Source organism: Hemitrygon akajei, chromosome 23, assembly GCF_048418815.1.
Source record: "Hemitrygon akajei chromosome 23, sHemAka1.3, whole genome shotgun sequence".
In the NCBI taxonomy this organism is placed as follows: Eukaryota; Metazoa; Chordata; class Chondrichthyes; order Myliobatiformes; family Dasyatidae; genus Hemitrygon; species Hemitrygon akajei.
This window is the reverse complement of record NC_133146.1, coordinates 45,654,106-45,673,773: the sequence shown is the minus strand read 5'-3', so window position 1 is coordinate 45,673,773 and position 19,668 is coordinate 45,654,106. Positions and strand designations below refer to the sequence as shown.

The window sequence follows — 19,668 nt, the reverse complement described above, 5'->3', positions numbered from 1 at the left end:
TTTCCAATTTTGCAATCAAGTAACTAATAACCAGCACAGAGAAAGATTCTACAAATGGTAATGTGATGATGAACAGGTAGTATATTACAATGGATAATAGATAAACTTAGCCAAAGCATCAAACGAAGCTCAAAATGAATCATTATCTGATATATTTGTCTGAGAAAGGAGACTGTACCTTGGTTTAAAGAAGGTTAAGATGATAGTGCAACATTCTCTGAATACAGTATTTAATCTGGATTTTTGAAGCAGCTAATCCCAAAACCATTACTTCTTGACTTTGGTGACACTGCCACCACTGAGACTATACTTATCTGGTAATATTTCAATTAACCAGTTTTATGACCTTAGTAAGTACAGTTCTGTGGTTTACAGTCCTGGTAATAGACATCTCATGCAGTCAAAGGACCTGAAGACTCACCAGATTAGAGGCAGAACAAGGGCACTATTTTTCTCTCTCTCTCTTTATCTATCCCTTTTTAATTTCACTCAGGAAGTTATAGCCCAACTAAACAGGTAGAAAGGCCTTCACTCTCCTTATCCTCCCCTTTCTCTGACTTCCTCCTCTACTGTGGATTGTAGTTGAAACAGGATAGGATAGACAGCAACTGACAACATATGTGGGTAAAGGAAGTGAAATGTCTTAGAGTACTCTGATAGAAAATGGTTGAGGTCAATGTCTGAGGCAATGTGGCAAGTTGAATTTAGCTCATAGAATGCAACCTTGACAATTGATCTTTTGCTTATATTAAAGGATGTAACCGATAGATTAGGTAGCCCTGCCCTGAAGCATATTGGAGTCTTCCTTGTCATGTTGTAGCCATTAGGGAAGCACCTTGCAAAAACATTGGAAGAGGCAAATGAGAAATAGGCAAAGAGTGTCTAATGGGTTATCCATCAGGTGAAATAGATCTGAGCTGAACTATTTTAATGGATAAACCTCATTAACAAATCATCCATGGTCAAAGAAATGCCAAAGCCTGGATGCAGTATATCATATCAGGATTTTCAGATGCCACAAGGAAATTTTGCTTGGAGGGAGTGCGAAGATGATGGATGACCAGGAAGATGAAGATAAAGATAAAGACAATTTTTGTATGGGTTTTACATAATGTATTAATTGATAAGCAATGCTGAAGGATTCAACTCTACCTCCCCATTTATCAGTAATCCTTTTCTCCTTTGCTATACCATAGCACTCTTGTAAAGTAGACTTAAATTGGTAGATATTTCAGTTAAACACCAAAAAAATACTCAGTATGGATTTGTGTGACAGTTTCATTCATTCAGCAAATCTTAAAAAACTTGTAGTTTCATAATTAACTTAAATAATGGTAAATAAGGACTCCTACAAATGTATTGATACAAACTATAAACTATTTCCAATATGCCATCAATCCCTAAATGTCTTTTCCACTTTAAGTCTTACTTTTACAACTGCTTTCTTATTACAAAGTTCTGGTTATCTTAAACACAAGAGATTTTGCAGATGCTGGAAATCTTGAGAAATACAAGCAGAGTATTGTTGGAGCGCAGCAGATCAGACAACATCTAAGGAGAGGTAAAAACCATTGGCATTTCAGGCTGAAACCCTTCATCAGGACTGGTGAGGACGAGGGAAGCAGCTGGAGTAAGAAGATGGGAGGGAAGGTGTAGAAGCTGACAGGTGAAGCCAGGTGAGGGGTAAGCTGAGTGGGTGGAGGAGTTGTGAGGTGATAGGTGGAAGAAGCAAATGGTTGAAGAAAAAGAATCTGATAAAACACTCAACTATGGGAGAAAGTGGAAGAGGAGGGTGATGGACAGGTGAAGAGTGAAAAAGGGTAAGAGGGACCAAGAAAGGGGAATGGAACAAGAGAGGTGGGGGAGGGAAAATATGGTAAGTTAAATAAATTAATGTTCATGCCATCGGGTTGAAGGCTACCCAGATGGACATCTGTTCTTGAAGTTGCCTTATGTGACTTGGGAGCAATTGTAATGCTAAAGGCAAGATTGATATGTTAAAGGCACAATGCAAATGACAGCTCCTGTTTTAGAAATTAATTAAACAGATAAATTGTACTGAGCAAAATTATTTTATTAAAATTTATGAAAATGTTCAAGTCCCAATTTGGTGTGTGGCGTGTACACTCAAACTAAGAAATTTCTCAAAATTGCATTTGGATTGTGTTTCCAATTAGCAGTATGTTCCCTGGAGGCTAAGAATTCTGTGATGAACAACTTAAAATTTCTGTATAATTTGTCTGAAAACTCCTGAGAACCAGCTAGCATCTTCACTGAGAGTGCTGAGATATCTGAGAGAAGCTATGCAGAATGCTTAATGAAATTCTAGTTTTGCAATTTCCTTGACATTGCTGCCTAGACAACCATACTCCACTCATTATTGAAGTTTATGGCCTTAAACAGAAGACCATAATGGGACTAATAAACTAAGGCTGATATTGTGTTTATTTCATATGTTGGGTAGCCTTTGAAACCAACTTGTAAATGAATATGTCCTCTTCAGGAACATGACTGGAAAAGAAAACCTTAATCATAAAGAATAAATTAACTGCTGTCTCAGAATCTCCATGTTGAGATATTTTTGAACTTCTTGCTTAAAGAATAATGCATTAGTGTAACCTTATTATGGATACCAGAAGAAATGATGGTGGTTAAACTGAGAAAGTATTAGGTCTGTGGGGTCACACTCTTTATGAATCAACTGACTGTTTGCAGTTATCACAATGTTGCTTTGACTTGTATCTGATAGTCTTATTGATCTGACAGAAAATAAACTTACTGTACCTTGTATTAGGATATCTATTTTGAATTCTCTGTGGCCAACAGTCATTTATATATGTCAGGAAACCATGCCAACAGAGTGCAAGTGGGAATTTAGCTGAAAGCATTTGAAGAGATGGTATCACAGTTTTAGTTTTATGCAATCTTCACTCTGAAACAATCACATCAAATTTGCATAAAGTAATTTGTAGCATTTGCCTAGAGAAGTATTTAAGTAAATTGCTTTAATCCAATTTTTATACAAAATATGCATATATATTAATAAAGTTGTGATGAACTGGACTATTGCCTGAGCTGCCCTCATTTGGATTTCTTATTGGATATGATAGAAATGCCTCTCCTTATATTTTGGTTACCTCTTGCGGCTATGAACAATGGAGAAGCCCTGGAGGACAATTTCTGCTTTATCTGACTAAGTCAATTTGAACCTTCATCATTAGAAACTTAATTATCCTGTGCTCCAATTTTCAGTGAATAATACATATTGCAGTTTTAAACTTTCTTATCACTACTCAAATATAACAAATATTAAGATGAGTTACATCGAGGCAAATTACATTCATATTTAAATTCTACAAATATAGCTATGGACTTAATGAACCTTTGAACTAAGTAATCTTTCATTTTTAAAAGGCCCAAGAACTTTTATGTAAATCAGGTGGTGATGTAGTAAATACATTTGTAGCCACCAGAAGACAATATCAGGATGGTTACCTTTACTAACGTGAGGAAATCGTCATATTCCTTGAATTTAGTGAGGGGAAAATAAGTTAAGAGTATATTACTATTGTGTTGTCTTGGCGAACCTTCAGTAGATACAATCTCATTCACAACCAGTGATGTTACTAAACACCACTGCTTACAAAACATTTTAAATACTACTCATTTATAACGTAACAATTTAGAAGATGCATGGCTTCTGGTTTAAAAGTTGAGATGCTGTGCCGATTGCTCCTCATAATCATGATCTCAACTGCATTTTGATATTCTTTTAATCGATCTGTATGAAATATAATCTCACAGCCATTGGGAGAACGAAGTGATTAAAACAATTTTTTTTTTAAAAAGCGACGTTGCAGCTATTTAGTTATGGTTACATTTTATCCCAGAGCTAGACACATAGCAAACTCAATAAGTCAGTATAGCCCCATGAAAGACAGCTTGCCGGAGTGCACCTGTTTCCCAGAATCAGTTCATCAATAAAAGCCCTGACCTCCTTTCCTCTCTAATTATCGCGATAGGGTAGAATAAATGAGCTGACATTCGCCAAATTGCAGTGAGGCTGCCCTCGAGCACGGCCAGATATCAAAAGGCAAGATTATTTTGTGGCAAACGGCACTCGAGGCAGGGCTGGTAGCAATGACGGTGGCGTTGTTTCGCTATTTCTCTGAGCGGAAAGGGTGAGGGTGGGGTGGGGGGAGTGTAGACAAGATCGTCCCTGCGAGTGGGGGGTGCGAGGAGGCTGCGAGTGCTGGCAGCTGAGCCGTCAGCGGTGGAAGGGAGGGGAGGGAGGGAGGGGGGTGGACGGGGTTGGAGAGTGCGAGTGCGCGTTTATGTGTGATTACCTCTTGTACTTGCGAGCCGGGGTTTAATTTCTGGTTGGACTCTGAATTCCTCAGATTAGCATCTGCCATTAACCGTATTTCCCGCGTGTCCAAGTGGAGTTGTCTCAGTACAGTACTAGTGAGCTGAGGGAAGGCGAGGGGGCGTCCGACGTGGTCCTCCCGGAGACGGTGATTGTCAGGTAAAGCGGAGGAGAGGGAGCCAGTCACCCTGAGAAACTCGGGGCGCGCTGAGTGCCGAGGAGACGGCGTCTGCCCGAGGTGAGAACTCTGCTGTTTTGTTATCTCCTCGTTCTCCCTCCTCTCGCTGAGGCGTTTTCTTGCCGGGTGTTGACTTTTTTCCCCCCATCTCCTTGGTGGACTGCGAACGGGCGCTACACACATACGCACACCCACATATTTAGAGTTACCAGCTCACTTCCCACAGCCTTGTATAGGAGCGTTTCTTTAAAAAAAAATAAACACAGCTTCATTTTGTATTTCAAGTCAGAAACTTATTTTGGCCGTGTACGGTGCGAAACTGAGCGGCTTTAATTTGTGCCATCTGAGGGTAGGAGAGTGGGGGTGGGGGGTGTATGTAAGGCCCCCGGGGTGTTCTAAGGCTCTGATGAATATTCAACTCGGGCTTCCCGCCGCTCAGTGACAGTTCCGGAGCTGCTGTGGAGTGCGAACGGTACCGCCGAAATCCAGGCATCATCCGCCCCAACCCTCAATTAAAAATAAAATCAGCGCCTGTCGTCTCCTTGCATTGGACAGCAGCCTGGGAGCTCTCTCCTCGCTGCAGTCACGAAACTGCCTCAAGCAGGATAGGACGCTGTCAGTTTGATCTGCCAACCGAGCGTGCAGTTTATTCTGTTTCATGAGCTTTAAAGGACTGCAAAAAGTGGGCACGATTGCGGAAGAGCAAATTCCATAGACATGAGCATCCAAAGTTGGAGTACTAGACTGATCTGTTTCTTTATTTCTAAATACTTGCACTATGTTCTGAAATAGGTAGAGATAAATTTCCATATCTGCAGTTGGTTCTATACGGAGTGTTGTTAAAACAACCACTGAGTATGTGAAATAAACAAAATGTTTAAAGCCGGCACAGCAGCTAGGGGAACCTCGTTAATAGTCTAAAACACACCTAACCACAATAAGTTTGCTTACGATTGCTCGTTTTGCCAAGAAAAAGCAATTGACGTGCATCAAATCGTTTAATGTCCTTTCTAAACATCAGATGGTTTACATTCTGATAACTGCTTTTATTTGATAAATTCTCATGTGTGTTTATTTATTGAAATGAGATAGCTTAACGTTAAACTTAAACGATTTGGTTTTGCTTGACCGTTGGGACGATGATAAGGTTTATATTATTAAAGAATACCGGAAGCAAATTTAGGCATGAGATACTTGATAAAATTGATGTTACATTCGACGTTTTAGAAATAACGTTGACGTTTTGCAAGGTTATGGGGTACATCACCACTATAAAACTATTGGTATGGACGTTTGATGAAAACTACAACTGTGACATTTTGCAATTTTTAATCGGAGCATTAACTGGGTTTGCTTTCAAGCAAGTGAGTGCCTTCAAATTCAACATACTTTCTCTGACTCGTTTTAAAATCCTTATTATGCGGTGTTTGTGTACCTTATTAACGTTAAGGTTCATTGGCTTTATTATGGAGGATGTGCAGCCCAAACATCAGCACAAAGCTGTTTTTAACTTGAATTCAACAATTTTGCAAATTGTTCAGGGACTCAACATTAAATGATATAAAGTTGTGACATAAATAGTCTGCACCTTCAAGTTAAGTTTATTGTCATTCAGCCATAAACATGTATATCACCAAATAAAACAATGTTCCTCTGGACCAAAGGGCGCATCACAGTCCATAAAGTAATATTGCAAATTACCCAATGATAAGGTGCATTACAACACAAGTTAAGAATTAAACTGTAGAATGCTTCATGCATGATGAGACCTTGGTGATGGCAGGGAGTTAAGTAGTCTTACAGCCTGGGAGAAGAAGCTGTTTCCTATCCTAACAGTTCTTGATCTCATGTTATGGTACCTCTTACCTGATGCTGGTGGGGGGGGGGGGGGTTTTGATAAAGAGATTGTTGGAAAGATGGCAGGAATTATTGACAATGCTAACAGTCCTGTGTATGCAGTGCTCCTGATAAATATCTCCGATGGGTGGAAGAGAGACCCCGCTGATCCTTTCAGAGGCCCTTTTCAATCCTTTGTAGGGACTTGTGGTCAGATGCCTTACACTTCATTCACCAGATGGTGATGTAGCATCTCAGGATACATTCAACGGTGCTACTGTAAAAATTAGCTGGAATGGTGGGTCGGGGAGGGGGGGGGGGAAGTTTCGCTCATCTCAGTCTCCTCAGGAAGTGGAAATGTTGGTGTGCCTTCTTGACCGAAGAGATAGTGTTGAGGGACCAGGTAAGATGGTTCGTTATGTGCACTCCCAGAAACTTGGTGCTCCTATCTCTCTCCGTGGAGGAGACATGTACGTGCAGTGAGGTGTGCTCAGCCTGCACTGTCTTAAAGTCTATAATCATTGTAGATGTATGGAAGGAATGTATTTAAATTGAATATTAAGTAAATCTATTATTGTCAATGTTTTGTATTAATTTGTACTGGAAGATAATTAATTATACTACTCAACAATTAGAAATTGAGTTGAATTAGCTGATTATGATTGGTTACTTTTTTACTGAACATTTAGAAACAAAAATAACTTTTGATCTAAGAGAATAAAACAGGAGGATATACATAATGTTCTTCTCTTTTTACTAGATGTGCATCCAATAGGCCAGGACAAATGTTCTTGAATTCTTCCATCATGTTGGACAACACTATTCCATCTTTGTTATCTGTGCTGCAGCTCAATTGACCATGTTTGTAAAAGGCAACACACTGGGATTGTGGGATGTAAGGTGTAGGATGTTTCCTGTTCCACGATCGAAAGGTCAGCATCAGGTCTGGCCGGCGAATGAGGACTCACCTGCGTGGATTTGGACTGCTCCAACTGTACCTGGTCTTTTTAGAATAATTGGCCCTCGCCAACTTCATCCTTTGACTTCTCCACATAGTCCTCCTGAATTTCTACCAGTCCCATCCGGATGGCAGATCCCTTATGACTCTTTCATTCCTTTGATGGTGCTACCTTCTCCACCAGAACCAACAGTTCTTCAGCTTCCATTTCCAACTATGCAGGTAGGAAAGTTGTTACACAATAAATTTCAACAAAATCCCTAATCCATTGTGATTGCACAAGGAATGCTGTTAAGCCATTTAGGAAGTTATACAAATTGCAAGAGTTATATTTATCTAAACAAATCAGATAACATATTTACATAATCTTTTCAATCATTGTTAACATTTGAGTCTGAAATAGTTTATAAACTAGCAGAAAATGTATTCACAATGAAGCTGATATAAATAATAAAACTGTTAGTATAGGTATTTATTTTGATTTCAGTTGGGTTTAACAAAGAATTATCAATAGTCATCTATATATTTATAACTCTTCTCTGAAAACAAAACTTTCCTTTATGTTGGATATTGAATGGCAAAGCAAAAGAATAAAGGGGATGTGGAGTAGAAGGAGAAATACAAATAAAGCGAAGAACCCTTAGAAGTTGTGAAGGGCAGAAAAAGATGTGTCAAATTGAAGGTGCTGAGGCTGTGGTTGGAAGCTATAATCACTGAAGCAGATGTTGATACAGAACAAGGAATACACCAAAGACTTCATGGAAATATTGAAAAGTGCATACAAGAATATGTGATTCTGGTCTTTATTATAGAGTGGGGAGAGGTGAGGCTTTGAACAATAGTTGTATTGAAAGATGAAAGCTTTCAAGATGATTATTATCTTTGTGAATCCAATCATTTTAGAAGTTTGGTTTTGACACGATTGAGAATATGCAATGAAGCATTCCAAATGATGTTTAACAAGCGTGTGAATTTAAAAAAATACAACAGTATTTTATTGATGGGTTGGTGAATACTCAGTGGAGCATGGTGATTTCAGGGCTTAACCTGACCCTGCATTCTGTTGGGTGATAAATTGTAGATTTTGTACTGCAATTATGTTTTGATTTTCTTTAACTACAGGTAAAACTTGAGTTAGCTTTATATAAAGCATAAGCTTTTAAGAACAGGAATATTTTTGACATTGTGAATGGCTATGATTGCATGAACATCATAACGCCATTCCAAGATTTCATTAAGTGTTTTTAAAATCCTTTCATTGATCTCTTTTTTAAGTAGATTTTTGAACATTTTGAATGCTTCAGAATGTGCACACTTAAAATCCTTGAAAGCTTAGAATGTGGTCAGATTGGGGGCATGGATAAGTCTCCTGTTAAAGATTATTTTCTGCCGTTTTGTGAATGGGTCTTGTTCATTTTTACTCTTGAGCATGAAGTTTGAATCAGGATGTCTCCAGGCAACAAGTGGATAGTGCAATCAGAAAGAATATTTGTGATTATTGGTAAAAGAGAACAATTCACTATTGGTAATATGTTTACATCAATTAGCAGAAGGAATAACTGCTGAGGTTTATACAGCACAGTATGTGTGTGTGTTTATATGTACAATGTAGATTATAAAATACTGTAAATGTTTTTGTCTTAGCAACCAGCTGCCAGTCACTTCACTGGTGTTTAAGGCTGCATTGAAGGTCCTCCGTCTCTGGTGGTACTCATTGTGTCAGTAGCTTCCTCTTGGTTTTCACTACTGTCAGTCATACAAGTCCCAGTTAGAGACTCAGGAATACCATTACACTCAGATGTAGAAGGATTCTTCATTGTTGTTTCTGTAATAATTTTGTTTTACCTGTCAGGGTTTATAGTGCTGAGCTGAACCCCCAAACCTGCAGGACCGGTGGACCACTCTTACTTTGACCTGTTTGGCATGGGTGACCCTACCAAGAGCCAAAGCATAAAACCCTGACTCCAGCCAACATAGGTCTCTGGGTTATTGAGGCACACAAGCCTCCAATCCATGACAAGGTCCTCCTGAAGGTTTTGTCTCAGCATGTTATATTAAATATAACATAACAGATTTGAAATGTACTGCTCCAGCACTGTATTTGTTTTCTTTTAACCTTCAAAATTTCTCATTTGTATCAAGAATTTATGAACATCTGATCCAAATATTACTGTGACATGGCTCGTCACAGACTTTTTTCTCTGGTAGTGAAAGAAGAATAATAGTGAATGATGAATTCATTATTATTCTATAGAATTATTATCCATGTGACAGTGGAAACTTTCACTGCATATTTTGTGGTATTTGTCATCGGTATAGTTACAATATTTCCAACATTTGTAATAAAACCTTAGCATATTTTTTTTTCCTCAATGAAGGATTGTCTGAGATGCTCATTTTACAGTTTTATTTTATAGTCTTGAATTGTTGGGATGAGGCCTTAAATGCAGTGGTATTTTGTTATTCCATAATAACAGTATTAATATGGCAGTGAAGACCTAATCGGCTGTAAAATAATGCTGAAGAGTTTAAATATATGCTGTTTGGCATTCAAAATGCTTTATTGATTAGAACACCACAGTCTGAGGTACAGAGAGCCTAAATATAGCGTGGCACTGAACAAGACACACAAAATGCTCCAAGTACTAGGCAAGACAGGCAGCATCTTTGGGGGGTGGGGGAAATAAACTGTTGATGTTTTGAGCCTATACTCTTTATCAGGATTGGAAAGTAAAGGGGGGGGGCTTAGAATGAGAAGGTGGGGGAGAGGGAAGGAATATAAGCTGACAGGCGATATGTGAGTGAGCCTGGTTGAGCACATGTTTGAATAGTCAGTGATTTCAGAGGGGAGCTGAGAGGAGGAACTTTGAACTCAACGTCAGTAAGACAAAAGAGCTGATTGTGGACTTCAGGAAGGGTGAGACAAAGGAACACATACCAATCCTCATAGAGGGATCAGGAGTGGAGATCTTGGGTGTCAAGATCTCTGAGGACCTAACCTGGTCCCAACATATTGATGCAGCTATAAAGACAAGACAGCCACTGTACTTCATTAGGAGTTCGAAGAGATTTGATATGTCATCAAAAACACTCAAACCTGTATAGATGTACTGTGGACAACCTCGGGATGTGCTGGGGCAGCCCACAAGTGTTCCCACACATTCCAGCACCACAGCATAGTATGCTCACAATGCTTGGCTGAACAAGGCAGGAAAAAACAGGCTGCATCACTGTCTGGTATGGGGTGGGTTACTACATAAGACTGAAAGGACTTCCAGAAAGCTTTTGATAAAGTCCCACATAGGAGATTAGTGGGCAAAATTAGGGCACATGGTATTGGGGGCAGAGTACTGGCATGGATTGAAAATTGGCTGGCTGACAGGAAACAAAGAGTAGGGATTAACGGGTCCCTTTCGGAATGGCAGGCTTTGACCAGTGGGGTACCGCAAGGTTCGGTGCTGGGACCGCAGCTGTTTACAATATACATTAATGATTTAGATGAAGGGATTAAAGGTAACATTAGCAAATTTGCCGATGACACAAAGCTGGGTGGCAGGAGGATGTTATGAGAATGCAGGGTGACTTGGACAGGTTGGGTGAGTGGGAAAATGTATTGCATATGCAGTTTAATGTGGATAAATGTGAGGTTATCCATTTTGGTGGCAAGAACAGGAAGGCAGATTACTATCTAAATGGAGTCAAGTTAGGAAAAGGGGAAGTACAACGAGATCTAGGTGTTCTTGTACATCAGTCAATGAAAGCAAACATGCAGATACAGCAGGCAGTGAAGAAAGCTAATGGCATGCTGGCTTTTATAACAGGAGGAATTGAGTATAGGAGTAAAGAGGTCCTTCTGCAGCTGTACAGGGCCCTGGTGAGACCCCACCTGGAGTATTGTGTGCAGTTTTGGTCTCCAAATTTGAGGAAGAACATTCTTGCTTAGAGGGAGTGCAGCGTAGGTTCACAAGGTTAATTCCCGGAAAGGCAGGACTGTCATATGTTGAAAGATTGGAGCGACTGGGCTTGTATACACTGGAATTTAGAAGGACGAGAGGGGATCTGATTGAAACATATAATATTATTAAGGGATTGGACACACTGGAGGCAGGAAGCATGTTCCCGCTGATGGGTGAGTCCAGAACTAGAGGCCACAGTTTAAGAATAAGGGGTAGGCCATTTAGAACAGAGATGTGGAAAAACTTTTTCACCCAGAGAGTGGTGGATATGTGGAATGCTCTGCCCCAGAAGGCAGTGGAGGCCAAGTCTCTGGATGCATTCAAGAGAGAGTTAGATAGAGCTCTTATAGATAGCGGGGTCAAGGGATATGGGGAGAAGGCAGAAACAGGGTACTGATTGTGTATGATCAGCCATGATCACAGTGAATGGCGGTGCTGGCTAGAAGTGCCGAATGGCCTACTCCTGCACCTACTGTCTATTGTCTATTGAAAGAAGCTGTAGAGGGTTGTAAATCTAGTCGGCTCCATCTTGGATACTAGCCTACAAAGTACCCAGGGTAACTTCAAGGAGTAGTGTCTCAGAAAGGCAGTGTCCATTATTAAGGACCCTAGCATCCTAGGCATGCCTTTTTCTCATTGTTACCATCAGGTAGGAAGTACAGAAGCCTGAAGGCACACACTCAGTGATTCAGGAACAGCTTCTTCCCCTCTGCCATCTGATTCCTAAATGGACATTGAACATTACTTCACTTCTTAACATTTTATAATTTTTGTTTATGCACTATTTTTAATCTATTCAATATACGTAAACAGTAATTGGTTGACTTATTTATTTATTTTTACTTTTTTTTTCTTCTCTATTATGTATTGCATTGAACTACTGCTGCTAAGTTAACAAATTTCACAACACATGCTGGTCATAAGAAACCTGATTCTGATCCTGATCTCACTGAACCTTTGAAGACAGGATTTAAAGTACCTTAAGGTAGGCATACCTTGAAGAGACTTCGCAGTGGAGCAACAAATCATAAACATGAGATTCTGCAGATGCTGGAAGTCTTGAGCAAGACACAAACTGGTAGAGGAATCAACAAGTCAAGCAGCGGCTATGGAGGAGGCGCTGATGCGGATAGGTTTTAGAATTTTATGAGCAGCATTGCTAAAAGCAATCTGACAGGGAATTAAACTGTTTCCCAGTATTGCAACGGCACAACTGAAAGTGTCTATTGAAAGTATATAGTGTTCATAGATGGGGCAAGTTCAGAAATTGTAAACTAGAGAGCCATAGGTTATTAAATATCATCTGAATTAAGGAGTATATGGCCGGTGTAGGAAAATAATGCTGAGGTAAAAGAACAGTAGTTATCATATTGAAAGATGGAGAAAGTATAAGGGGCTGAATAGCTTATCCTATCAACCGTGGAATTGAGTTCAAGAGTCATAAGGTAATGTTACAGCTATATAAGACCTTGGTCAGTCCCCACTTGGAGTACTGTGCTCAGTTCTGGTCATCTCACTACAGAAAGAATGTGGATAGAATAGAAAGAGTGCAGAAGAGACTTACAAGGATGTTGCCTAGATTAGAGAGCGTGCCTTATGAGAATATGTTGAGTGAACTTGGTCCTTTCTCCTTGGAGTGATAGAGGATGAGAGGTGATCTGATAGAGGTGTACAAGATGATGAGGGGCATTGATCGTGTGGATAGTCAGAGGCTTTTTCCCCAGGGCTGAAATGGCTAACATGAGGGAGCATAGGTGCTTGAAAGTAGGTACAGAGGAGATGTCAGAGGTAAGTTTTTCACACAGTGATGAATGTGTGCAATGCACTACTGGTGACGGTGGTGGAGGATGTTACAGTGGGTTCTTTGAAAAGACTCATAGATAGGTACATGGAGCTTAGAAAAATAGAGAGCTATGCGGTAGGGTAATTCTAGGCAGTTTCTAGAGTAGGTTACATGGTCAGCTGAAGGGCCTGTAATGTGCCCTTCTATGTTCTATGTACTCCTACTTTTTGTTCTTATAGTCACTTTGATAACAATGTAGAAAAGATAATTAACAATTTACTCAAAATTGTAAGGTAAAAATAATTCGAGGGGTTGAGTACCTTGCTTTGCTGAAAACTATGGTGTTCCTATGAAATTTTATTTGAAATATATGTCTGCAATTTTTTTTACTAAGCAAAGGAGTATGTGATATACTGTATAACTGAAAATTCAGAGGCAGAAATGCAACAACCTGGTAATTGATAGTGTCAATAATTCTGTGAATCATTAACATATACCATTCAGGGGAAGAAATAATTTTATACTGTGCTCTGTTACTTAATTATTTGAAGATTCACTAAACCTTTTTGAACTACAAGAAGACAGGAACATTCATGCAATAGTTTTCACAAGATTTCAAATTTTCAAAGTCCTTAACCACTTTGATCCAGTGAGGTACTTTTGAACTTTTACGTAGCTGTAATACTGGAATCATGGCAGCTCATTGGATTAGAGTTAAGTCTTATAAGCAACAATATAATAATGACTGGATCATCTGTTTCAGTCATATTGATTGCAGGCAAATTTTTAAAAAGTTACTCCTATTTTTGAAATAATGTGTAAGGGATGCGAGGGCAACTGGATTCTTAATTTAACATGCCAGCTGAAAATTGGCTCCCTCCAATATGTTGCACTTCCACAGTATTGCAGTTGAGTGTCAGCCTAGAGTTGTGTTCAAGTCCTTTGAGTAGTACTTGAGCAAAAAAAAATCCTCCGAAATAAGAATGCCATTTACTCGGCTGCGGTTGATGATTTTGATCAGGAATTTCTTATTGGTGTAAATCTGCTTATTTGGCTGCAATGGACTTTATTAGCACAAGCTTTATTCAGAATTCATCAACCTTATTTATTCATACAGGTTTATCAGATTTAAAGCTTCAGTTCATAATGAAAAAAAGTCAACTTTTTCTGAATAGTTGTATTAGTAGTGATTGAAAGTATAATTTTGGAAACAGTTTAATACAGTTTAGTCAAACATTTATTATATGTTAGTGACTTTGTAATATCAATTGTAAAGCAATCCTTACTGACCTTTACAATTATGCAAAATGCAGTAGAATTTAATTGGATCAACTCGCAGTGTGATTCTTTGTTGACAATGCCTGAAAGGCAGTGAAGCATGCTGTGGTTCCAGTGTGCTTTTGATGTCCACCATAACAAAGTTACTCGTCCTTGAAACCTTAATCTTTGCCTTTCTTGGTATTGTTTGTGTGTGCGTTTTTGTGTTCACTAGGGCAATTTTCACGAGCCATGTATTTTAAGTAATGCCCAAATTCCACTCAGGTCTTTAAGTTGGAATTTGCAAAAAATGCACTGCTCACCTGTGTACTTCTGTAGTCTACCTTCTGTAGTCTACTGATGCCAATTTGCTGTTATGACCCAGCATCTAAGTCTATCCACTTATTGGTAAGGACTTGGCACAAAGTTAAGCTGAGGAGTTTATTAGAATTAGCTACCCATAAAGTAGCTGAAGAAAACAAGCAAATTAAACCACATTCAGAAGCATTCAAGAACAACTAAAATGTTCAAAATTAAGATATATAATATTAAAAGTTAAACATGAAACAAAAAAAATCTGAATTCTCCAATAACACGAGAGATTTTGCAGATGCTGGAAGTCCAGAGTAGTACACGCACAGTCAATGCTGTAGGATCTCAGCAGGTCAGGCAGCATCTGTGGAGATGAATAAGGAGTTGATGGTTTGGGCCAAGAACCTTCATTTTCCCCCTATACTTACCTAGCTTCTTGTGGCTGATTCTTTCCACTGGATTGAATGCATTTTTTGTGATAGGTATAACTTGTCACAGAAGAGACATAAAAGATGCTGGAATGAGAGCATCAAACAAACCTGATGTAGGATTTCAATGAAATGTTGAGAATTTCTTCCCTTCTACGGATGCTGCTTGACCCATTCAGTTTCTCCAGTGGATTGTTTGTTGTTCCTGACTTGTCGCAGGTTCAGCTAGAATATACCCCAGCCTAAGTGCTAAGGAATTAGATAAAGGTGGATGGTTGCAGTCTTTTTCCCCAGGGTAGGGCTGTCCAAAACTAAGAGGCAAATGTTTGAGGTGAGAGGAGAAATGACCTTGGGGATAACATTTACACACAGAAGGTGGTGAGTATGAGGAATGAGTTGCCGGAAGAAATGGTTGAGGCAGGTATAATAGTATCACTTAAGACTTACTTGGATAGTTACATGGAGGGGCAGATTTTAGAGGGATATGGGGTGAGCACAGGAACTTGGGACTATATAGGTGGACAGTGTGATCAGCATGGATTGCTTAGGCAGAAGGGCCTGTAGCCATGCTATATAGTTTTTTTCTTACTGATTCTATAAACTGTTGCAAGTTTGAGCTATAATGCTGGACTCCATGAGAGCACATTTGCAAAATAGCAGACAAGAAGCATGCATCAAGTTTGGGACTTCTGTATTTCAATGAACATCTCAAACTGTGGGAGGGGGGGGGGGGGATTTGTAATGCAAGAAATAGCAGGCAGTTCTAAACAGAACTTTCCCCAACTAGTTTCAGCCCAAGAATTAACAATCAAGGTCATATGTTAAACAGATGATCCAATCCATCGTTGTCCTGTAATCTAGCTGTGTTCCATAGCTTTTCAACCTGATTTCAAGGATCTGGCATTTATCCATTTTAAATAGATAGTGGCTCTCAGTGTTTCTCTTAATTTTAACATTATTTTGGAAATACAAATTTAAAAAAATACAGATTCCTGAATTCTGAAAGATTTAAAAGAAAGAAAATGCTTTAATTATTCAGCAAGTTAGGTAGCATCTAGATGCCGTTCATGGTACCTGACCTCCAGAATGTTTACAATGTCTTGTGCCTTTATTTTACATTATTGTAAATACTGGGTTTGATGATTGGATACCCGTCATCTGAATAAACTTTTTTTTAAAAAAATGGTTGTCCTTTGAAGGGGACAATGAACTTTTAAAGGAAGTAATTTACAATTCTTCTTTGGAACTGTTGTTGGTTTATTATTGTCAGGTGTACCAAGGCACAGTGAAAAGATTTTGTTGTGCATGCCAGCCCGACAGATCATGCATACCTAATTCCATCAAGGCAGTAAAAGTCTTGCAAATACAGAGGAAATCAGAATCAGGTTTATTATCACTGGATTGTGACATGAAATTTGTTAACTTAGCAGCCAGCAGTTCAATGTAATCCATAATCTAGCAGAGAGAAAAAAAATAAAAATAATAATAATGAATAAACAAGAAAATCAATTACATATCAATACAGGTCAGGTAGACAAATAAAATGTAAGGGCTGCAATAAGGTAGATGAAGAGTTTATCTTTTAGTGTAGGAGAGCGCCGTTCAAGAGTCTGATAGTGCGATAGAATCTCACCTTGAGTCTGATGGTATATGTTCTCAAGGTTTTGTATCTTGTAAAAGGGGTGAAGAGAGAATGGGAGAGGTCTTTGATATTGTTGTCTCCTATCTACAGTATGTAAGTAAAGGTTCCTATTACTGGTGGTAAAGTATGTTAATTATTACATATTTTATTTTTACAGTGGGAGCAAATAATCCATCCCCCAGTTGTAGGATTTCCTCCACCGATTGGTATGGACTTCATTCCCATAATTCCCCATATGCACGCTTCTTCCCGGCGGTCATCAAATAAGGGCTGGATGGATAAAAAGTCTCCTGATTGCAAAGTAAGATTTATTTATGTTTAACAGATTATGTTAGATATTGTAATGCCAACTTCATGATGTCTATGCTGGTAGTGAAAGGTTGAGGAAAATAGCACCTATTTTGCATTTGAAAGAAGGATGAAAAATATTCTAAGTCTGAAATGTTCTAAGCCTGACACAAAGAGAGGATGTGGGCCAAATTTTATTGAATTTATTACTGTGAAGCACAGCATTTAAGAAAATGCAAATTTTTATTTTCACTTAATTGTATTGTTGGGGCTACTGAATTTCAGACAATAGTTCAGCTGCAATGATTCAGAAACAGACCATTACAATACTGAATTATTTGTATATTATCTCCCATTATAATCATGCTTAGCAAATCAAAATTATTTAAGTCATCTTCTAATTTAAATTTTAGCACTTAATTTTCACATTGCCATGTTACATTGCTTAATTTGAACTATTGCATAATTCATATTTATACTATTAAATTCCTTCATACCTTTGATTTATAACTACAATTAGCAATTATATAGATTGTTAAATTTAGTAAAACATGCCAGAATATCATATAGATTGTCTAATTTAGTTAAGCGTGTCTCACCATTACCAGGCAAATTTAACACCAAGCCATTATGGAGATTCTTGGGTAGATGGCCAAAAGATTACTCAAGAGCACGGGTTTAAAAGGGAGAAAGTGAAATAAGCAGAGATACTGATGGAAGAGCCTACGGACTTGCACCTGAAGTGATGGCAGGCTATTATGAAGCAATAAAATATGGGGCAGTGACGCTACCAGAACTGCAGGAGTGCGACATTTTAGAATATTTTAAGTTGCATCTGAGGAGGAAGAAGGCCTTGGAGGGACTTCACAATGAGGAATAAATTTTTTAGACTGGAGTAAGTTAGAACTGGATTGATGCATCCTGTAGAATCTGGTGTACATTAGAGAAAGAAACAATGTTTTGGTGGTTCTCAACTTTATTGTGTACAGTAGGCTGGCTAGGCTTGTGCATCAATGTAAAATATGTATGTTAACAAAGGTATGAATTAGATTTCCTACAGATGATCAACTGGTACACAGGAAGATGTAATGCTGGTGAAAATAAGATTGCTTTGCCTTGGCATAAATATGAGGTCTGAAATATGTCTCATGGTTATGTATAGCTACATACAGCAGTTGCAAGCAGATTGGGTTAGACTTGGGCATTCTTTGGGGGGAGGGCTGATAACGTGAATGCATCAATTTGAAGGTTAGTGGTGAATCTTGCACACTGTAATACTGTAGTCATCATCTATTTGAAAAAGTTAAGAAAACTAAAATTCAACAAGATTTTTTTGAAGGAGCAAAATTTAAGATGACATATGGTTTTAATCAGAAGATGATTTGGATGAAAGTGAATAAATTACAGTATTTTTCAACCCAATTCCAAAATAATTCATTATTTAATTTAATATTAAATAAATTGGTCTCTATTACAGAAACTAAAATAATCTTAAATCCACTTATAATTTAATATTGGAAAAATTTTATCCAGTAATGTTGGCCACTGAGTGCACCTGATCACAAATGAAGACATTTGTATAAATCAGAATTTTATTTGTCATTGTTATTTATAATCTTATGATTCAAGCTACTTTTAATTTTCAGTGCATTCTGTACTTGAGTCTTTAAGCTTGGCTCAGTTATCCCTGTGCACAATCTTTCTCAGATTGAAGAATAACTGACATTATAATTGACAACAACTCTACTGATTATTATATATTCATAATCACTTGTGTTGCACACAGGTATATTTCAATAATGCAATTGCTGTGGAATCAACCTGGGGAAAATCAGAGGATATGAATTTTTTCCATGGATATAAAAAGCCCATAATAAAAGCAAATCAAGTAGCAGTGGCACTATCAGCAGTAACCAAACCAACATCGTCGACAACCTCCAGACCCTATCTCGTGGTAACACCTCAATCCAACAATGGTGAGATGCTGAATTAATGTAACCAATTGATCAGTCAGTTGTTAATTTTCATTGTTATTCATCTTCTATTTTTTCTGCAAAATGGACCTTTTAACACATTTAATGAACCCTTCAAGAATACAAATACTGCAACCTTGTCATAAATGCATTTTCCAGTTTCTTTTTGAAGTGAAAGTTTAAAATTCTAATTTCTTTCACTCTTGCCGATTAGCACAATTATGTTACTTGACAGATATTGTGCAGACAAACATTGCTTGACATCTGTCCTTATTTTGGCCACCATAACAGTGAACTAATATGCTCTTAAACTTTTTGCCTTCTGTGACCTGGGTATTGTCAGATATGTCTCCACTTGGGCCCACCCTGAACTGCGTTGAACTGTGAGGTTTGCCCATAAAGGCTAACTGTGTGAGGGTGGAAGATTTCCTCACCTGAAGGACATTGTTTATGGAGTCAGCCACAACCATAAGCATTTTTTGAGTTTACTTCATTCATCAATTCCACTTAATTTACGTAAATAAAGTCTTTTATTATGCTCCTTTTGAGGCCTAACAGATTGAATATCAGTCATTTCATTGTGAGATTTTCATCTTAAACCTCAGTTTCACAGCAGTCATGAGAACTTGAAGTCTACCTGTAGTTCTGGCGACTATAACCACAGTTATAGATATAAATGCTGCATATACAG

At 38.3% G+C, this 19,668-nt stretch overlaps 1 protein-coding gene across 1 annotated transcript in view; it reads left to right on the top strand.

Annotated features, from left to right (window-relative positions):
- Positions 1 to 4,316: 4,316 nt before the first annotated feature.
- The window catches only part of tcerg1l (transcription elongation regulator 1 like), a 589,782-nt gene continuing 574,430 nt past the window's right edge, over positions 4,317 to 19,668 (top strand). Inside the window, exons 1-4 of the mRNA XM_073027558.1 lie at positions 4,317 to 4,604; positions 7,141 to 7,560; positions 16,874 to 17,017; positions 18,791 to 18,980. Of these exons, the coding sequence (XP_072883659.1) occupies positions 7,240 to 7,560; positions 16,874 to 17,017; positions 18,791 to 18,980 (655 nt within the window). The 5' untranslated portion in view covers positions 4,317 to 4,604; positions 7,141 to 7,239. The remainder of the gene's footprint in view (positions 4,605 to 7,140; positions 7,561 to 16,873; positions 17,018 to 18,790; positions 18,981 to 19,668) is intronic.